Here is a 21,656-nt window from a genome sequence, read left to right on the forward strand (position 1 = left end):
CTTCACACCTGTTGGAACCCCGTCTAATTGTCATCTTTAATGCATCCTTTCAGTGTCAGTCCTATATTGCTGCCCCAGAGCTGCATTGTACTGGTTTTATAGTTCCTTAGACAGTAGCCTGTTTATTGGTTAGAGATTTGAATTTGATGTTCTTTTCTCATTTGTAATTTGTAATTATGTTGTACCTTACCACTTAAATTATCTCATGGATTTGAAGAAAATTTTAAACAAATCACATGAAATAAAAGATAAATTTGATATCAGAAATGATGATCTAAAAGATGTCCTTAATGCTTGTACTGTAAAGCATAAAATACAGCTTTGAAACCCTAGCAAGAGGACGCAGGATACAGTGAGTCCTCACGTCTTTACATGCCTTTGCAAGGTCACTGCAGCTCCAGGGCATTACTGACTCTGGGGCTAATCTGTCCCAGTAGAACAGTCTTAGCACGATAATTCTGCACACCTAGAAGTATCCATGACTAATGGTATATATTTAGGTAGTTCTCACCTCTTGCCGGTTAAATTCCTAGCAGAAACAAAGTATATTAACATTCCAAAGTCTGTGTAAGAATTATGCTCAACATGTGAAATAATCTCTGTAAGAATGATAAGATTATTAAATACAGACAAAGCAAGTTTTTAAAAGAACAAAGGGTCAGGTAATTCACATCTCTATACTAGAACACCAAAGAAATATATAGGTAGTTCTTGTGTGAATCAGTATCAAATCTCTCAGCTGGTTCAAATTAATATTTTGTTGTAATGATAAATAAAATCAGCCCTAGAGTTAAGCATATTAGCTAAGTGCTGCAGAAAAAAAAAAATCCCAAATCAGTCAACCAGGTTTTTTTGACAATATTTTTTTCCTCCTGTTAAAGAATATTACTGCACTGGCATAGGCAGTCAGTCTCAGTGGGAAGTATTCCTACTTAATTTAAAGCACAGACTAGAGTTAGCACTGATGCCAGCAATCATCTAAGTTTTTTTACATGTCTATGAACAAAGACAATACTTGCCTGTTTCTTTTCATTATTAATTTTAGAGTTGTAACTTCAGGTGGATGAAAATATTTTTTCATCCAATTCTTTTTTACTTTTGAAAAAATCTCTGTGTCTCATAGTACACTTGTGGATATTGTGGGATCATTGAGACTTTGTATTGACATTATCTGGTTCTGACATATTAATGTGGATTTAGAAGAGATGTTACTTGGAAATCTTTTTTAAGTGACACTGCTTAGAAGAGGTTAACTATGAAATGCTGGATTCTCTAAGTCAACTTCCTAGTCTAAGTTTAAGGCCAAATTTTCATGCCACACCAGCATCATTCCCTAAGTTTTTAAATCAGTTGGGCTTTATCTATCAATTAGAAGGTGAGAAATACAACCAATTGTATTTTCTGCAATGATGCTATGATAGTCATGTTCATAGGAAAAAGAATTGGTATTTCTGGTGGGATTATGTTTTAGTAGATCCTTTATTTCTGAAGCTGAATGTGAAATGTGTATGCCTTTTTCTGTACATGAAATCACTTGTTAAATTTTTTGCCATTCTGTTCAAGGTTTTCATGACAGTATACAAAAACTTTTTGCATTAGATGTGTGCAATTATCAGGCAAAGTGAGAGCCAATTTCTCCTTACTGCCCTTCCAGTTCAGTGTTGCAGGTTTTTTCCAAAGAGAAAATGATTTTATTGTCTTGCAAGCTGCTGCGAGTATCTCTTAAAAATGGAAGAAAAAAATTTTTGTATCTCGTGTGAAGAGGTGTGTGTGGTGCCCAAAGTTTTCCAGATTAAAGACTATACTTCAGAGAAGAACTGTTGTGTAATCTACATCTTAATTCCTGTAATCAGCATACATTTAAACCTGCAGAGTTGAAATCTGCATTAATTTCATGTTGCTTTTCATCACTTATATATGTTATTGTAGTGGTAGGTTTTCAAAAATCACTGTGATTCTATGTTGTTTTTTTTTTTTTGTTTGTAGATTCTGTTCATTTATTTATAGCTTGCTTGAAGAATGGATCCATAATTGGATCAAAAAAGAAACTGCATTAACTGGAAGTTGATCACAAGTGAACAAAACTGTGTTTCAGTGTCACATTTCAGCTTGTCTTACTGTTTTCATAGCTCCATTCTCTTCTCACAGGCCTTTTCAACCATCTGTACTTGCAGCTCTCAGCCACCCAGGCTGCAGCTATTTCTGCAAGTACTTTTCTGAGTGACCATCAAGTAGATAACCAGCAGTAAAGCATTTATTGCATGTGCAATCTTTCACCCCTTTATTTAATATGTAAACATGAGACTGTGCGAGAAAGAAACCAAGTGGTGTTTACTTAGTTACAAGTCATTTCTTGAGGTACGTTTGAATGGATTTAAGGTCATTTATAATTCAGGGAAAAGCTAAGGATTGCAAAACATAAGAACAGATTAGTGGCACCTGGAGCAGTTACAGTCAATACCATTTTGCAAGAATATCAAGGGAGAGTGGAGGGCTAGAGAGAAGGTAAGCTTATTAATGAATAAGGTAGATTAATTTAATGATTAATGACTCTTAAGTAGCGAAGCGCTTAAGTGATTTAAAAAACCAAAATCAATCTTGGGGGGGGCAGGGGGGGAAGATAAAGGAAGGGATTGAGCAAGCATGATCAGTTGGCACATCAGGATCTGTTCCAAGTCTCAGGAGAGACACAGCTAGGTGCAGTCTGGGTGAAAAATAGGTATTGAGTTGGGAGGCTGAGATCCACACCTGACGGTGACTTGCTTTTTCTGCTCAGATGATGCTCTTGCTTATCTGCCAGTGCACACTGTTTCAGCTGTGCAGTGAGGAGTGGCAGCTGATGAGGTGCCGCTGCCTCTGCAGGGCTGGCTGTTCCATGCCTGGCTTTGGTTGGTCAGGCAAACTCCTCGCTCTGCTTTTCTCTCTTACAGCCTGCATTATGGCCTGGGCCTTAGTAAATAGCAGCTGGACTTAAACCAAGTTAGACAGAAATTTGCAAACTGTAAAAACATGTATAGAACCAGTGAATTTAAACACAGTTTATTACAACTGTAATTTTTTCTAAAAAGAAGAAAATTAAGAAAAAATGCGTAGGCACTGGAGGATTAAGAGAGAAAGTTAAGGTGGAACTGACCTTCAAGAACTGAAGGGGATGGGAGGGAAATGATCATTATTAATTATGTCAGTCTAAATTAAATCTTTAATGATGAGAAGAATACCCTTTGAAACAAATAGTAAGTCAAAATGTAGGAGCAGTTAGTTTAGTGCACAGGGTTGGGTTTTTTTTTTTTGCTAAGTAAAATGACATTTTAATTATTTAATCAGATTACCCGAGTATTATTAGTGTCAGTGATTAAAAAAGAAAGAATAGGGCAGTAGATCTGATATATGTAGATGTCTGTATCCCATCTATTCAATTCAGAATATTGCTGAGCCTTAACAGTCTACAATGTAAAAAGTAACCAGAAGGCATCACTCACCCTGTATCCACTCAAAGGAATTCATGATACAAGCTAGGTTTGCATCCATGTATGTATATATACTTATAATATATCTGCATATAGATTAGCACTGTATGTTTGCAGTGTTTGTCTTTTTCTGCATGTTCTGCATGTCTTTTTCTGTAAGTGTTTGTCTTTTGCTACATGTCTTTGTGGGTTTTTTCCCCTCTTCACTTATTTCTCAGTCTGCATAGTTGGAATGGGATAGAATAATAATAAGTAATAAATAACCCATTGATCTACTAGGAAGAGCAGAGGGTAAGACAAATGGGTTTATTTCAAACAACTTTTATTTTATATATTTAACAATATTTAAGTTAGAGTATGCTAGGTTATAAACAATTCAATGGATCTGAGAGAGGTTAATTTGGAAAGAAAAGGAAAATAAAACTGTAAAAAACTTCACAATAAAATCTCTAACACAGCCAAGAGTGAGTACAGTTTTACTGGAATTGTACCTCTTTTTCAACATTAACATCTGTACAGTTATGTCAGATGGTTAGGTGCTTTAAAAAGCTTGAATCTACATTTATTTCTAGTTTTTCATTAATATTGAAAAATATTTATTGAAATGGATGCCAGTTTTCTAGCAAATAATGCTGAAGGACATCTCTTACAGGTTTCACAGATATTGAGGAGTATTTCTAGGAATGATAAATATCCAGGAAATTCAAGTATATGTCTGAATTTGGCTTACACCTTGTAAAACTTGGCTTACAGTGCTAAGTTTTACAAGAATACACTGCTGGTTTTCTCGGTAAGACAGCCAAGTGTATGACACAGTGGGGAAATCACTAGATACAGTCACTAGCCAGTTATGACTAGTGACATACAGCACAACTCACAGGGATTTTCTTTCTGTTTCATCTTTGAATTGCAAAGGCAAAAGTAGAAATCATACCTATTGCCCAGTCTGTAGTTGTTTAATCTTTAACATATTCCAGGTATTCTCTTCTTTCCATTCTGTGGGAAGTGCTCCTGCAAACTGACAGCAGTGCACTTGTTGTTAAAGCCATCAATATTACCAGCTTAACCTCACTTCAAAGTACAACATGATATATTTGCTGAGTACAGTTATACATGTGTATCAAATGGCTGAAAACCCTTCTGGCTCTTGGGTCTTATTACCTTTCTTGATTGCTATCAGTTTGCTGCATGTATAGTTCCTTCTGAATTTTATTAATGGGCTTAGGGTCATTACCTTAAGCAATGTGTATTCATGGTAACTTAAAAATCAAAATAGACATAAGACATCAGAAATTAAAATAAGTAGCAATTGTGCTTCATGTATTTAAAATAATTTTTTAACTTCTGCAGTGAGATAATTACTTACTAAAAATGCACAGAGAAGTAATATGAGAAGGAATATATCAATTGATGTCCATACTGCTTTTAAACATGGCTGCTCTTGGCATGGATGGGTGCAGTTTTTGCTGAATGAAAATCTTTGTGGGTAGGTGGACCTAGAGGGTGTTGGTGAGTGGAGTTAGACACAGCTATGGACAGTTATCAGTGGGATTCCCCACAGCTCAGTATTGGGGCCAGCCCTGTTTTGTATCTTTATCAGCAATGTGGATGAGGGGATCAAGTGCACCCTTGGTCAGTTTGTAGATGGCACCAGGTTTGACAGGAGTGTTGATCTGCTGAGGAAGGCTCTGTAAAGGGACGGGGATAGGATGGATCAGTGGGCTGAGACCAATGGCTTGAGGTGCAACGATGTCAAGTGTCAGATCCTGCGCATTGGTCATAACCCCAGGCAGCACCACAGGCTGGGGGCAGAGTGCCTGAAAAGCTGTCCAGAAGAAAAGGACTTGCAGGGGCTGTTTGACAGTGGCTGAACTTGAGCCAGTGAGTGCCCAGGTGGCCAAGAAGGTCGATGGCATCCTGGCCTATATCTGCAATAGCGTGGTCAGCGGGACCAGGGCATGGATTGTCTCCTTGTAGTCAGCCCTGGTGAGGCCACACCTCCAATCCTGTGTTCAGTTCTGGGCCCCTCACTGTAGAAAAGACATTGAGGTGCTGGAGTGTCCTGGTTTAGGGAGGAAACTTCCAAAAGGGTCCCTCTAAAAAACCACATTCAAGCAGCCCCTCCCCCTACTGGTTCAAGAAAATACTTCCTTGGAGAAAAGTGGAAAAAACCTGTTTATTTAACAAGCAGAATGAACAGCTTGTGAAATGAATAACTGTTTATTTCACAAGCTTAAAAAATGAATAATACTTAACAATAAAACCTCTAGTTGTTCTGAAGAGATGACAAATTCAGAAAGTCCTTTTTGTGGGTTGTAGATCAGCTCTCTCACTCTTATCAGTCCCTTCTGAGCTAGAAAATGCCATGTCCCAGGCCCTGATGGGCCACACATACGAACTCCTGTGTTTTTCTGGATTTTCAGTCCAGAGCTGGGCCAATCAGTTCCAAGAAAAGCCACAGTGCAGAGAACTTCTCTGCCTCAGCTAGCTAAAAAAATTAGGAGAGCTCTTTCCTGCTGTCTGTGCTGCAGAAAACACAGTCTGTGAGAAGGAAAGATGAAGCTCCTTCCTTTGTTTTTGAATACAGCCACCTCAGACACTCCACCATTTCTCCCTCTCTTCACTTTCAGATCTAGTTTTAAAGGTGAATAACTTATTTCTGGGCTGAACAGACAAATGGGGATACAATTCAGCATTATCAAGTCATCCATATCATCAGACATGGAGCAAGTCCAGAGAAAGGCAATGGAAGTGGTGAAGGGTCTGGAGCATAAGTCCTGTGAAGAGCAGCTGAAGGAGTTGTTGTTGAAGTTGAGTTGTTCAGCTTGAAGAATAGTAGTCAGCTGGAAGACTTTATTACTCTCTACAACAATCTGAAAGGAGGCTGTAGCCAGATGGGCATTGGCCTCTTCTTCCAGGCAAAAAATTATAGAAGGAGAGAAAAGGGCTTCAAACTGCATGAGAGGAGGTTTAAATTGGATATCAGGAAAAAATTTCTGCATGGAAGGGGTTGTTAAACAGTGGAAGACACTGCCCTGGGAAGAGGTAGGATCACCATCCCTGTTGGTTTTTAAAAGACTTGTAGATGTGGTACTCAAGGACATGGCAGTGCTAGGTGAATGGTTGGACTCAAAGATCCTAAGGCCCCTTTCCGACTGAAATTTTGATTCTATGATTTTTTTCCCAGTGGTCCCTGAAAACAAACATTTTTAATGAACTTAATCATATTCCTGTTAACAAATTAAAAAAATGTCATTTATGGTAAATAGATCTCCTTTTTTAATGTAGTAAGTAAGCTGATTGTTTCAGAGCTACATAAGTGATTTTTTTTTTCTAAAATAACCCAGAGAAACTAATAAAAGTTTCAGATTAATGGCTATTCTCAATTTCCATGTGAAACCAAAAATCTCATTTATAATAATGTTATTGAGTTTATTATAAAACTTTAAGCTTCATTAACTTATTACAGCTTACTTACTACATATTACTCAGAGCTACTGTGTACAAAAACCATCATTAAGTCAGCAGACTTGTTTTATTTGTTGCTTGTTGTTGTAATTTAAAATGAAAAATTGAAGAATCTATTCCGTATCATTTAAATTCCTGCTTATACACAGTTCACTAAAATCTGTTGTCTACCAGATTGTTTTATGATTCAGATGTGAGGCCAGAGGACACTATAATTTTACAATCAATGTCAGAAGGCAAATCTTTAGAAATTAAGTTGTTAAAATTGATATGACAAGTTACAGTATTCACTGAAAGGTAATGTATTTTCAAGATGTAATTTTATAACCGAATTTTACCTGTAGAATTGCTCTGCAGGGAAAAAAAAACAAACCAACATTTTATATGCCTTGCTAATTCAAGAAATTGACAGTTCTAAGTTTATGCATGGTACATGTGCTGTATAAATTTCCTGTGATCCCAGTTTCAGATAGATACTTCATAAAACACATAGAAATTCAAGTGACCCATTTTTGCACTGAAAGATAAACTAGTCTTCCTTTTACTTGCTTAAACATCTGAGTCTTTCTAGATCTAATATTGACTTAATTTTTTCATGAGAAAATCTGTGTTGGCCAAAGTAGCTAGAAGATATAAAAACCCCTGCAAGCTAAAGATGAATTTAAATAATTTCATTTTCTTAAGCAAAATCCTTTTTTAGCTCTCAACTTTTCAACACATAATTTAGATTATATTTTTGGTAGCAGCTTGAAAGAGTGAGATATAGGTGAAAATACGAGAGCACTTGTATATGTGTATTTGAATTTTGTCAATATCAGAATTCAGATTCTAAGTCTGAAGCACTAGCTAAGTAATATGTAGTAGATGTAAGAGACAAATACATATTGAATACATGTTGGAGAAAAAGGGCTGAAACAATAGTATAGCCTGGAAAGACAACCAGCTAATGATGACACAACCTAAACAATGAAGGTGCTTAGATTTTTATTTAAAAAAATAGCTGCCCAGTGGACCAAATTATTTAGTAATTTTGCATCTTTAAAGCTCCTAATCATGCAATCAGTTCATGCAAAGAAATCCACTAAGTTAATGGTGTTAAAGAAGATTTTTCAGGATTGGGACCCTAATCAGCATTTTCTTGCTTTCTCACTCTTGCAGCATGTGTGCAGCTAATTAGTGTTTTGACTGAGTCAGTGTATGAATGGTAACACCAATGAATCAAAGGAAATTGTTCTCATTAGAATGTGGAGCTAGAGAAGTACTGCTTTCCAAAATAAATATTATTCTCAAAAAATATTAAAACAAATTGCCCTTTGCGGCACAATAAAATTTGTGTAAAGAGAAACATCTGGCAGAAATATATAACCTACTCTAGTGTAACATTTGGAATGAATTAATTTATTTTACTGTCATAAACTGTTTTTTAAGCTTCTACATATTTTACCCAGATTTAAATGTTGGGTTATATTATTTTATTATATTCAACTTGTAATTCCTCTAAAATCATTTTATTCTGCACATAACCCCTGGAAAATGAGACATGTTGTAGTTAAAGAAGCTTCAGGCAAGGTTTTAGACTTTGTGTACGGTAGCACATTTCATCACTAAGTATTTTATAAGGCTTCCAACATCTGGAGGCACTAAAGTGCAGGTGTCCCAGGGCTGACAAGAAAATTTGCCTTACAGTAGGCAAAAGAAAAAATCACGTTCAGAAACTTAACCTAGAGTTGATCCATTGTATCTTTTATGTTTATAATGTAAGTATTCCCATTCCTTTTATAGTCAATGGAAAAAATGAGCCACAGTCCAGATTTACTCCACTGGAACAATATTGGATGCCTCTGTAAAAACAAAATCTAGAATTTGTATCTGAAATACACACCTACGCTAAAGATGTCTGTCTTTCCTTAGATTAATTGTACCATAACTGGTAAACTTTGATGAAAAGATGAGATTAAAAAGTGACTCTGATTTTTCACATTGTTGTGAAATGTGCTCAGAATGGTCACACATTTTTTATCGTGTCCATGTAGTTGCTGGACACTTAAAATATTTAGTTCATACAGATCGTAAAGATAGCAGAACATAAGCTGAACAGATACCTAAAGTGTAAATACACAGTAACAATATGGAATGTAAATAATGTAGGATAATATAGATGCTGAAGAGATGCCAAATCAACCAACTGAATTTTATACCTGATCTTCTCAGCATTTCTAACCTGAGCCTGCAGTCAGCAGGCTGCCCACTTCAGAAGCAGGGCATGTTGCTTATCCATCTCTGTTGTATGAAGCAATGTTTTTGTGAATTAAGCACTGATTCCTGATCCTCTAAGTAGCAAGAGAAAAAGAAAAACAAGACACCACTTTTATTTAAAAGAGAGAATGGTGGGTTGAGACAGAAGAGAGAAATACAGAAAGATTTAAATCCAAAATAATCTAGAAAGCCAAACAGAGCAACACTTTCTAGACCCACCTGCCCTCTCAATGCCCAAGGAATGTTAAATCCATCTGTTAATTGGATATAAAGGGAAGTTATTCTGAGGAAAAGAACTGCAAGCTTTTATGTTGTCTCATTAAGAAAACTACATTACAAATTTCACACAAGGACAGCATTTATAACATATAAATGAAAGATGTGATATAACCAGCATATATGCAAAGACATCATAAGCCTTCATATGCCCTTCAGAGTGGTGGTATATTTGTTCAGTGTATAAGTGTTATAAACTTGTTTTCCACTGAGTGTGGTACAGCAATATGTTCAGACATTGTAAAAGTTCTACTTTAAAGCTGTTTCTTTGATAGGAATGAAAGGGAGTAAAATAACAGTATTACATTAAATTAAGTAGAAGTTTTCATCTATTATATTTTCTTTTTCTATTAAATTAGTCATCTGTTTTCTTTCCAAGTATGTAAAAAAACATCTGTCTTGCTAAAAAAGCTCAAGAACCACAGAAGTTTCTCATAATTCAAAAGATACATATAGTAAAATATTTCTTCAAAATAATCATATATGCCTAGATTCTAAATTACTTTTCATCTGACAAAATTCCTTTCATTTGCTCTGGGCAGCAAAGAAGGAAGTGAATGTGTATTTTCTCATAGTTGTTTTCTATCAGGATGCTCTGAGTTCTGCAGCCAGCCACACAAGAGAATGAATAAACATGACATTGATAAAGCAGCTGTGATAGAAGAATTTAGAGGTAAAAGAACCATACATCCAGTTGTAAAGTAATAATGTTGCTCAAGGATGTGCCAGTGGATTAAATCCTATTATACATATACTTACATACGCACATACATATGTATAATGTTTTTTTTTCTTTTGATGACCATAAAAACTAATTTAATGCATACAATTTTGTGCTCTTTGCACTTTAAAATTATTTTGAAATATATCCCTGGAAGCAAATTTGGTCTTCTGACAGTATTCCTCTGTTGATGTGTGCATACTGAATATTCAGTGTGTACAGATAGATATAGAACATAAAAATAGTTTTACTGTCTACTCCAAAGTCTATTTAGTCAGCAGAATTCCAGCAATTTGTATGGGCTCTGTCTCCAGAGCCCTTTTCACCTGTATTTTTGATCTGAGTATCTAGCATATACAAACCTTACTCAAATCATTCTTCCTAGGAACATGAGTAATTTCTTTAGGAATTGTGCAGGTTTTGAGATTATTTTTTTCCAGTTCATGATAATTTGACCTTGATCATAAAATCTTGGAATCGTTAGGGCTAGAAGAGACCTCTAGGATATCTAGTCCAACTGTTAATCTAACATTGCCAGATCTATCAATAAACTGTGTTCCTAAGCAACCATCCCAGTCATCTTCCCACTCCCCATCTTAGAAGTCCTAAGGAGCACTTTGAAGTCATTGAAGTAGTGTGAATACTTTGTGTTGGGCATCCTTGGTAACAGTAAATGCTTTTAGCAGTGTATGGCTTTATGGTCAAGCATGTTTTGTCTGCTAATCAAATTACATGAATTGGAAAAAAAATTATGTGAATACATGTTCTGTTTTTTCAGTAATTGGTTTGTTTTAGAGCTAATTTTGTCACGCTTTGAACATTACTTCTGAAGCAAATAGATGTATTTGAAGCATTTAAAAAGTAAGATAGTGATGTTCTTAATAATTTATTGGGTTGTATTTGTTGTTAGTGTACTTCTTATGTCTTGGCATTAAGAACATGACTGCACGAGACAGAGAAGTGAGGAAAGGAGTATACATATTTAAAGGATTTTTAATATGAAACACCTCTTCCCCCAAATATGATACTGAAAATTCTGTTTGAAAATATCACCTATGCTTAATGACTTGTCTGTTGTAGAAAAGTTCCAGAAATGCAATTTTGTGAATTCAGATATTTCCTTTAAAATGGCTGATACAGAGCAATAATTGCAGATGAGAGACTATATAATCTTGTGGGGGATTTTTAAATGCATTGTAAGTAATAAATAGAATATGTCTGGTAAAATGATTTAACTAAATATTGCAGCAGCTTTCATGAAAAGTTCTGATAATTGCTTTGATGTTTTCTGACAAGTGAGGGACAAGTGTAGAACTCTTAACCTCACAAAGGACTTGCCACCCTTCAATGATCTGTTTGTATACACAACTGATTCCACAAAGCACGGCAGAGCAGTAGTTCCAAATGACAGTGATACAACAGACATTATTAGTTAATGAGGGAAGTTTCAATCCAATACTGTAGTTACAAATGCATGATGTAGCACTGGCTGCTGCTGTTGGAATGCAAAACAGAGCAGCTTCTGATGCACAACGTACTTACCATCACTGGCTTTTCTGGGTGATATGTAGAAGTTGTGCTGTACTCCTAAGGTCTTGCAGGAATTCATTTATTAAGCTTTTGAAATTGAGGCATCCTTCTGGGAGTGACATTTAGAATTCTGTGTAGCTATCATATTGCCTATTAAAAAGCATAAAAAGTTAAAAAATTTAAAAAAAACTGTGGAAAGGAGGTAAAAACATACACAGCAGTTTTATCCCAATTTGAGGATGAGCTGTGTGTGTTGATCACTCAAGAACAGGTTATAGATGTTTAGAGGGAGGAAGAAGGTTTTAAAACTCATTATTGTCCTGACTCAAAGCCTTTCACATGCCAAATCATAATTTTTGTGCCCAAAATTGAATTATTGCTGCAGCTGCACTAGAACCTTGAAGACTTCTCAATGCAGAGGTTCATTCTTATGTAAGTCTGCCTCTTGTGCTAGCTCTAAAGCCTAAAATTCTAAAGCCCAGAACTCTTTATAATTTCCTCTGTCATACCACCCCAAATTCCATCTCATCTGAGGCTCCAGCTCCTACAGTCACCCAAACCTTATCCACAGTGAGTCCTACAGTATGTTCTATCCTGAGACGTTATTTCTTGTGAACCCACTTAACGCACCACTGGCTTCCCCATTTCTCCAAGTGCATGTCCTGCCTGTGCTGACTGCTCACCCCAGAGCCCTCAGCAGGGCTGCTCTGCTCCTCCTGACCTTTGTGCTGCCAGCATCCATGGCTGTGCCCTGCTCTGTTGCTCACAGGTGCTGTACTCCCCCATTGGTGCAACCATTGGCAAAAATCATCTCTAGATTGGTTTTTCCAGCTGAAATTCTGGGACAGGTAGTAAGCAATACAGAACCACTGAGGAGAGGGAGCAAAACATCTGGGTGAAACATGGCCCAATCACCCCCATAATTATCTTCATGTGAAAATAAAATGAGTAAGAAAGAGGATCAACATTAACAGTCAAAAGATCTTTCTCATTTCCTTACTCAAATGTTACTCTCACTCACTTAAGTGATACTCCTGTACTTAAAAATGTTATCACTTCATTGTCACCTGAATAAGTATTTAATCCTTTTTTTTTCTTTCTTTAAAATTCTGACACAGTCCCTTGCAATTTGGTGATATTTCATTCCATTACAGAAAACTGCTTTTCAGTATTTTGGTAGGTGGTGCATTTTCACTGGAAAATTCTGATCCAGTGGCAGTTCACACATTCCTCTGGCATATACTGGTAGGAAAAAAGCTTTCTTCATAAAGAACCAGTAACTGTTGAGTATTTCTGGTCTCATTTTCTACAGACCTGCCATATTCTCTTGGGTCTTTGGCCTTTGGATCTTGTGACTTTTTTTTCCCCCTCTTTAGTATCGATCTGTCTTCCAAAGTCCTCCCTGTCATATGATTATCCATGATGAAATGTTCTTTTATCAGGCATCCTGGCTATCAAACAGCTGAGCACAGGTAGAGCTTTGGTTCTGTATTTGCTGGGCTGTTTGCTGGGTCACCTGTCTACTTCAACTTCTCATCTCTTGCCTTTGTGACCAACAGTCAGCATTTCCTCACAGCATCTCCTTTCTCCTCTTAACATGATCTTGGGGAGCACCAGACTTCTCTCCTCATTCGTCACTATGGTACCAAGTATCATAACCAGCTCAAGAATTCAGAAAACTATAAAGTCTGGGAAATGTCAGGACAGAATCTCTCAAAATGTTTTAGGTTGCAAACCACAAAGGACAAAACTAAATAGCTTTTGTCTAACTTAAATTTTAAAATCTCACTGAGGTTTACTCTGCGCTCTCATAAGGCAATCTGTCATGTCTAGTAAGCTTTTCTTCATGCCTAAATTAATCTCCCTTTCCAAAGTTGAAGATTATTACTACTTGCACTACTCAAAATAGACACGAAGAATATTTTTTCTGTTTCTCTCTGCAGTTAGCTTGTATCATGCCTTTCCTGATTTAGGCTGGATTTAACTTATATTACTTGTAGGTTTCATTACATGTCATATTTAAATCATCATCTCAGATGATTTTTTTTTTTTTGTTACAGTCCCCTCTATTTCTTCTACAAATCCAGATACTTTGGGGATTCTAGTTCCAAAATCAAATTTAATGTTGCAGGATAATGCATCTTAAAGCCAGCTACAGCAGAAAGATTATTTACATGTTTAGAGGGTATGTTCTCTTTTCTTTAATGCACTAGTTGTCCAGTCTCTTCCTTTCCTACATGGCATAGAAGACTCCTGCTCAACTTCATATGCATGAAAGCCCCCAGGTGTTTTATTTCTTGCAGGCAGTTATTCTAGAGTCTGGACTTGTGCCATTGACTGCTTCTGCCTGAGTGAAGTATTTTTCACTTCTCTTTGGGGAAATTAATTCTGTTTTTGCAGACCATGTATCCAATATGTTTTGGTCATTTTGAATTTTAGTTCTGTGAGCAAAAATGCTTGCTGTTAGCTTCAGCTTGGCAATACCTTTGTATTTCATAACTTCACATTTATTAAAATGATGCCAAAATTGCTTACTCAGGAAAATACTGATTCGGCCAACAGTAGATTGCCAGGAATCACAAATCTGTATATTCTTGTTTATCAGGGAACCATTTTCATCTCTCTCAGTATATTGCTTAACAGGGAACCATTTTCATCTCTGGAAATATCTGGCCAACTGGTTTTGCTAATTAAGAGTAACTTAATTGAGTCTATTTTAAGTCATCTTATGAGAATTTAGAGAACATTATGTATCAGAAGCTTCACTAAAGCTTGCTTTTTTTTTCTATTAGACAAGTAAAATCTTGTTTTGCCCCTTTGCTCCCCATAGAAATTTGCTTTAAAAAATTGTTTGTCTTACTCATCATCATCCCTTCTACTGACACTTGCAGTTTTTTGTTTGCTGATATATTCCAGTGTTTTTTCTAGAAATGAGTATTAGTCTGACTGATACATATAGTTTTCCAGCTTTTTCTACTTTCCATTTTCCAAGGATAGATAGGTGGCTTGTTTGCTTTTTTTTTTTTTCCACAGCCTTCGAGAATCCCATTCATCATCCTTGAGGTTTTGAAGTACCTCTGAAATTGCTTCAGCAAATTCTCTGTACTCCCTGAATTTCATAATTTTGGAATGATTTAAAGCCAACTAACTAATGGGTGTGTTCCCTAACCTGCTTCTTTTCTTCTATCTTAAATGTATTGATGTTTGTGTTATTTACATTATCTGCCTGATTGCATCTAATTCTGTTAGTGAAGACTGAAACAGTAAATGCACTAAACATTAAAGCTTTCTTAGTGCTGTGACTTGATAGCTTTTCCCTGTTGAGTAATGGACCAGCTTTCCTTTGTCTTCCCCTTGCAGTTAATGTTCTTACTGATCTTTTTCTTTGTCTACCTTGCATGTTTCTTGCTAGTTGTTTCACATTTTGTGCCCTCACTTTTCTCAGTGTGTGGGTTCATCTGTCTTCTTTTGTAAGGTCATGACTTCTTGCTTTCTGTTCTGTGTAACAAATTATTATCAGTCCACCCAGAGAGATTGATAAATAGTCTGCATTTCACTGTATTAGTGTCCCAAAATATATTTTATTTGTTGGAGATTGTAATTGCCTCTGATTTTTTCAGGCAGTGTTTCTTAGATGTGTGTAAGAATTATCTTGATCTATTTAGTCTTTCTGGTTTGTCAGTGGTGCAATAGCCCTCACCTTTCTTTCCTCATTGTTATAGAAGATAATAGAAGAAGCAATCAGTAATAGAAAACAAAATAGTCACATATAACAAGTCATATACTTTTATATGTTTTTGGAATATGTAAACAAAGATGTAATATTAATGATGTTTCAGATAAATTTCCTGTCTTCATTTAGCCATAAGTGTAGGTAGAATATTTATGTCTCTTGATGTTTAAAACATGCCGATCAAATAATAACAATCCTTATAGCCTCCTTCTATACAAGTATATTATACTAAGATTGCAAAAGAATGGGATGGTTTAGTGGTGGACACTGCAGTTCTGGGTTAATGCTTCTACTTGCTGGTCTAAGAGCTGTCTTCTAACACACAGAATTACAGAACTTCCCCAAATCTTCACAGACAGTCAGCATCTCAAAATTTTGTGGTTACTGGAATTTGAGTCTTCATGATTCTCAGTACTATTCAGTGATGCAAACTACCGTACATAATTGTGGGAAATACTAACTATTTTACTTCTATTTCCATATCTTCAGCCCTCAGTCCTAAATAACATAAGATAAATTTCAATCTATCATCTCAGAACACAGCTTCCCACTGTAGCTTAACTCTATTGCAGTGCTATGAAACCGATTTTGTACAATACCCTATCATATGAGCATGTATGGTGATACTACCCATTAGTTTTATATGGAGTCTGCCAGTATTTCTGTTACTGAAACACACACGACTCAGAAGTAGACCTTTGCTTGGAAATTGAACCATTTTTGCATTATGTAGAAGCTGGTCAAGTTTTTTTTACAAAATGCTATGCTGTTAGCACCTATCCAAGAATCTAGTAGATCTGGTCTTAGATTGGATAGCTTTAAATTGCATAAGCAGTCTAACCTGTTCACTCAAATGCACCATTTCAAAGCACTATTTAATTGTTCACTATTGCTGTAACTATGACTGACAAGTGATTCGTACACTGTATTATTTATTATTGCACAGTAAGAAAACTAGAATTTTTTGTTCAGATTTTAGCACTTGACACTCAGTGAAAGCAAATCTTCTAAGTCTGCAAATCATCTTTAAAACATTAGATCAAGAAACTAAGTCTATAAAGAAGCAATTAAGCACCAAACAGGTAGTTAAGCACCAACCTCAATGGGCTCCTACATTAAGATCTGACACAAATTGCTGTGTGATACGTGACAGACTGATGAAGCATAATATTCTGTATCAACCTGTAAACTGACAGACATTCTTGATACAAGTGAGTGAATAGGCTTTGTGTGTCCAGCTAACAGTAATCTTTCATGTTATACCAAGAAGAAGTCAAATTTTATTGAACAGTAATATTCTTAGATGACTCATTGACAAACTTATCTTTGATAGCAAATACCAGAAGCTGTAGAAAACTTCACTGTCTGCCTTCAGAACTGTAATCTGAAAACATGCCATTTAGCTGGTACCTAACTCTACAGGTCCTGCAGTTTCTAAATTCCCAAAGGTGCTCAAAAAGTGTACTTCCATAAAATATGTAGGAGCACTTCAATTTCTAATGTTTCAGTTTTTAAATTAACTGTGGTGGTGGCATGCAAAAATTAGAGGTCCCCATGCTAAAATCTCTTGGATCCTGGTTCTCACAGAGTGTGCTAGATTGATCTCAGCACAAAATACTGTAATAGCCCTGTCTTTTCTTGGAGGCTTCCAAGGAACTGATAAGTCTTATTTTGTATACTAATAACACTGAACAGAGTATAAAAAATCCAGCTGCACTTGCTTTCTACCTGAAGGAATTAGATATGTTTATTCAATAATTTTTAATGCATTCAGCATGAAAATATAAGCTGCAACTCAAGCAGCTTTGAAAACTTTTCACACTCTCTTCTCCAAAGTAAATTTCTTTCCTGCTTTCTAAATAATAGAACAAAACTGTTCTCACTATTAAGCCAAATCATTCATTTCCTTCAGATAAGTGTACTTAATACATTATTTGAAAATGCAGTATGGTTTTTTTTTTGTCAGCATTTGATCCAGGATCTCTCTGACTAGCTCAGGTTTTTCCTTCCTGGGAAGAAGTAATCACTGTGTTCCAGAAATGCACAACATGAATGAATTTCCTGTGTGTTTCACAGCCAAGGATCAGACATAGTACAGCACAACAAAAAAGATCAAGGGCCAGTAACATCAATAAACAATGACTTCTTATCACTATAACCAGTATGAGATTCTAAGCTCAGTCTCCCTTCTGGCCTTTGATATCAAACATCAGTAACTGATTATGTCATAAAAGACAAATAGGTGACCCCACACAACATTGTTTTTCTCAGAGGAACTTAGAAACTGTTACTGGGTAATTTCTCTTCTGGTGTGAAAACTATTATGTGTGGAGCATTAGTGGAACTAGGCTATTTATTCTGTCCCATGCTGTGCTGGAAGCCACTTTGGGACATAGATGGATGCCACAACCTTGTGCCACTTACACATTAACAATATGTTGTATGTTATTTTCAACTGATGCTTTAAAGTAACTCTCAGAACTTTTTTAGGACTTTAGCTTTTTAATAACAAATAATCTTCCTAAGGTGAGATAGATGTGCATACCAGAAAAGGATATACTCCGAAAAATAGAGTGAGCTGTTTTCTCCATCTTCCTCTGAAGGGAGAAGTCTCTGCTCGCTCAAGTGTTGGTAAAACTCAGACTTCTCTTCAGATTCTAGCTAAGTTAGAAAGACCAGAGAACATCAGTGTACAAAAAGGTTTCTGTTCACCTCCAGGATGCCTGGATGCTGCTTAGAAATCTCTCTGTAGAGCTGGCTCAACATCGTATACAAGCATTCTTAAAAAATTGAAGTGGTATTACTTAATAATCACTGGATTCCTACTTTCACGTCTTGCTCTCCTAGATGTTTTGATTGTAGACCCCCTTAGGAAAACTAACTTTACTTTCTGGAAAATGGAATTGCTGCATACCTGGATTTTATCCGAAATTCAGGAAATCAGCTGGTCTTGCAGCCAGACCAAGAAAAAAAAAAATCTGGAATCTTAATGTCTGTGGAGATCCATGTATTTAGAATGCTGACTTTGAGATACTTTTACTAGCAAACTACTATTTCCACTGAAGTCTCACTTGAAACAACTTTCTTAACTAAATCTGTATTTCCAAAAATCCACCTAAAATAAAGTATTTCACTATTCCTTTTCTATGGAATAAATTTTAAAAAATCACGTCAGTATGGTAGATTATTCTTTAGGAAAAAATGTACTGAAATAGCAGTGTGTTGCATCCCTACTGTAATAATGGAAAATGGGTGTTACTAAATTCTTAAATGGATGGTAACAGATGTGTATATCAAGCAACACATATTTAGTGACATTAAAAGCAAATATATTACTGGTAGATATAAAGGTATTCAACACCTAAAGCTTCCCAAACAGTAAAGAATCCTGTAAAATATTGTTCCCTTTTTTATTTCCTCGCCCTTCCCCCAATGTATTAATTAATAGAAATTATCTTTGTGGCAATTGAAGACCTATGAGTTAGGTAATCTCAGTACTAAATCCACCTAGAACTGAACCCATTTGGATTTGCAGACTCTAAGAGTGGGATTAATCTTCTCTAATTTTAGTCACTATAAAGTAGCTAAAAGAGTGTCTATTCGATTGCCTCATTTAGGGTCAGGCTAGCTCATAAAGGAAAGGAATTCCAGAGTTCAACTTAATCCCATCCTAAGGTGGATGGTTGCCATAATCAGAATGAATTGTGTGAGTGGGAACTGTGGCTTGCACGGTTAAATTATCTTTTTAATCAATCAGTAACCTTATATTTGCCTTAGGGATAAAATATGAGGAGGTGCCTGTCTGATTATCCACTGATTATCCAAATCAGTGGATGTAGATGGGGTAGGTGATGTGTTTGACTTCTGTATGGCTAAAGTAAGATGAAATGAATCCTGCTTTAAACTTTGAAAGAAATGACTTTTTGTTGTCATCTTTTTGCAAATCTTCCATACTGTCTCTGTGATTTCTCATGGACAGCTCCTCACAGCACTGACTCCTTCTTCCTTGTAGCACAGCCAACAAACTCCAGCTCTCTTCTCAACCAGCTAACCCACTCTTTTATAGCACTCATCCTTATTGGACACAGCTGTGGTCTGTTAAAGGCAGGCCTATTCTTAATCTTTGGTAATTAGTACAGCTGCAACTCCTCAGGGGTGAGATTGCCTTTTGCACTATCTCTATCCTCCTACATTCTATCCCCCCACAACCTTTTCCCAGTAATTGTCTCATTATTTTGATACTACAAATTAGTAGTTTTATATGAATAATAATATGAATATTATTATTCATATAAAAACATTATTCACTTTATTTTCCCCCATCCCAGTACTCTGTTAAGAAAGAATACAGCTGCATTGTTGTCTTACCTGCCCATATAAACTAAGCCATACAGTAGTATTTTTTTGTTTACTTATTAAAAACTATTGATTTGGTGAGATTGTAACAGCAAGTTATAAATGATGCATAAGCTGTATCAACAGATAAAAGACAGAATAAAGCCAGAACTTTGCAATTTTAGAGTTGTGTTATTATTTATTGTGGGTTTAGAAAAGCTAAAAACAGTAAAGCCCAAGAAGCAGGGAACATTCTACTTGAAATAGAAAAAAATTCTTTTTTCATTATTCCTCTGAGTCTTTTTTTGTATGTGCTATCTATAAAGACATATGACTGCAATATGAGTGTTCATAGACCTGTGTCTGCTCAGTGGAATGGTTTATGGTATGGTGTGTTTTTCCACAAAAAATAGGTATGGGTGTCTTCTTTTCTCATGTAGATGAAAGTTTCCTAAACCCCATATTTTCAGTTGATCCGCAATGACTCTGACAATGCTACTTCTTTTTTTCATGCTTCCTAAATGACCCGTGATTTTGGCTCATGTACAGAAAACCAATTAATGTATGCTCCTGGAACCAAACCATGCAGCAAAATTTCAGGTGAAAAAAAAATTGAAAAATCCTCATGATAGGAATAAGTCAGAGAATCCAAGAAATAGTTCTGATACTTAGCTTCACATAGGTAATGCTCATTGAAGCTTCTAAAGCACACTTCTGAAGTGCTGTTCATGTCATGCTGTTCAAGCACACATGACATGCTCTGGTTTTGAGCCTCCTACTATGTGATTAGTTGCATCTTTATTTTAGGGTAGCATTAAGATATATTAAGGTATATTGATTTGCATTATCTGCCAGCTAGAAAAGGATGCCTTCCTTGCTGTTTGCTCTGAGTCAAATGACCAGTTTCTGAGGGCATTCGCTCATCTCCAAGAAGGAGAGTCATCCATCGCAGTCATACTGGTTTGAGGAGTCTTGTTGAACCACTAAGAGCAACACATAAGAGTCTCTAGAAAGAACAGGATGATCCTGTGTCTCTGCTGTAAATGTCATCCCACTAAGACCCACTAATAAAGAGGAAGGAAATTACTTCTCAGAACATTAATATCAAATATGTACAAACTACCCATATGAACTTCTGGTCACAGAAGAGAATAGTGGGGCAATTATAAGAGTCTCAAGAGACTAAGTAGTTCTCTGCTGTTCACCTTCCTCTTGTTTTCACAGTTTATTATTGGCTAATTTGGAAATAGAATCATTCCTGCATGCATGGGATTTGAGAAGGGAGTTTTTTACTGCTTTAGACAGATGATTTTCATGGTTATGGAGAAAGGTTTTACATCTTTTGTATATCCTGTGTTCAGTCTGTGTTAAAGAGCTGGGATTATCACTCATCCCTCAGGATTAAAGTGGGACTAATTTCCATGGCTTTCTTTTAAAAGAAACGTACTATTGGAACTGAAACAGAAATTTTCTCTCCTTGGATGGTCACAGCAGATTGGTGCTCTTGATTTTCCTACTCCCATCCCATTCTTCATAGACTCCAGTGTGGAAAAGAGCTGTGGTTTTGTCACTGCTAGGAAAGTAGCCAACTCAGAAAATAGTTTAATATTTGATCTTCTTGTCAAACTGGATTTGACAAGGAATTGAAAGGCGTTTGGTAAATTGAATGGAGAATAGGGATGCTACTTCCAGTCTTCAATAGACAGTACACGATTTGTCTTGCTTTTCTCTCCTGTACCTCTTTTATCTGTTTAATATCTATTAGTAGAGGGTGAGGGAGCCCTTTAAGAAGTTCTGAAACTATATACAATATTCAGAAGTTAAATGAAAGGCACACAAGAGGAAGAAAATACTACAGCATGGCCCTCAA

The 21,656-nt window shown here is 36.1% G+C and overlaps 1 protein-coding gene across 2 annotated transcripts in view; it reads left to right on the forward strand.

The window, feature by feature from the left end:
* The window catches only part of GPC5 (glypican 5), a 602,713-nt gene that overhangs the window by 60,016 nt on the left and 521,041 nt on the right, over positions 1 to 21,656 (forward strand). The window contains exon 1 of one of the 2 annotated variants that reach the window (XM_066545103.1): positions 20,299 to 20,386. The exons of the other annotated variant lie outside the window; for it this stretch is intronic. Within the exon in view, the coding sequence (XP_066401200.1) occupies positions 20,308 to 20,386 (79 nt within the window). The 5' untranslated portion in view covers positions 20,299 to 20,307. Of the gene's footprint in view, positions 1 to 20,298; positions 20,387 to 21,656 lie in introns of those variants that run through there. 2 annotated transcript variants of the gene reach the window in all.

Source organism: Molothrus aeneus, chromosome 2 (assembly GCF_037042795.1).
Source record: "Molothrus aeneus isolate 106 chromosome 2, BPBGC_Maene_1.0, whole genome shotgun sequence".
Taxonomy (NCBI): domain Eukaryota; kingdom Metazoa; phylum Chordata; class Aves; order Passeriformes; family Icteridae; genus Molothrus; species Molothrus aeneus.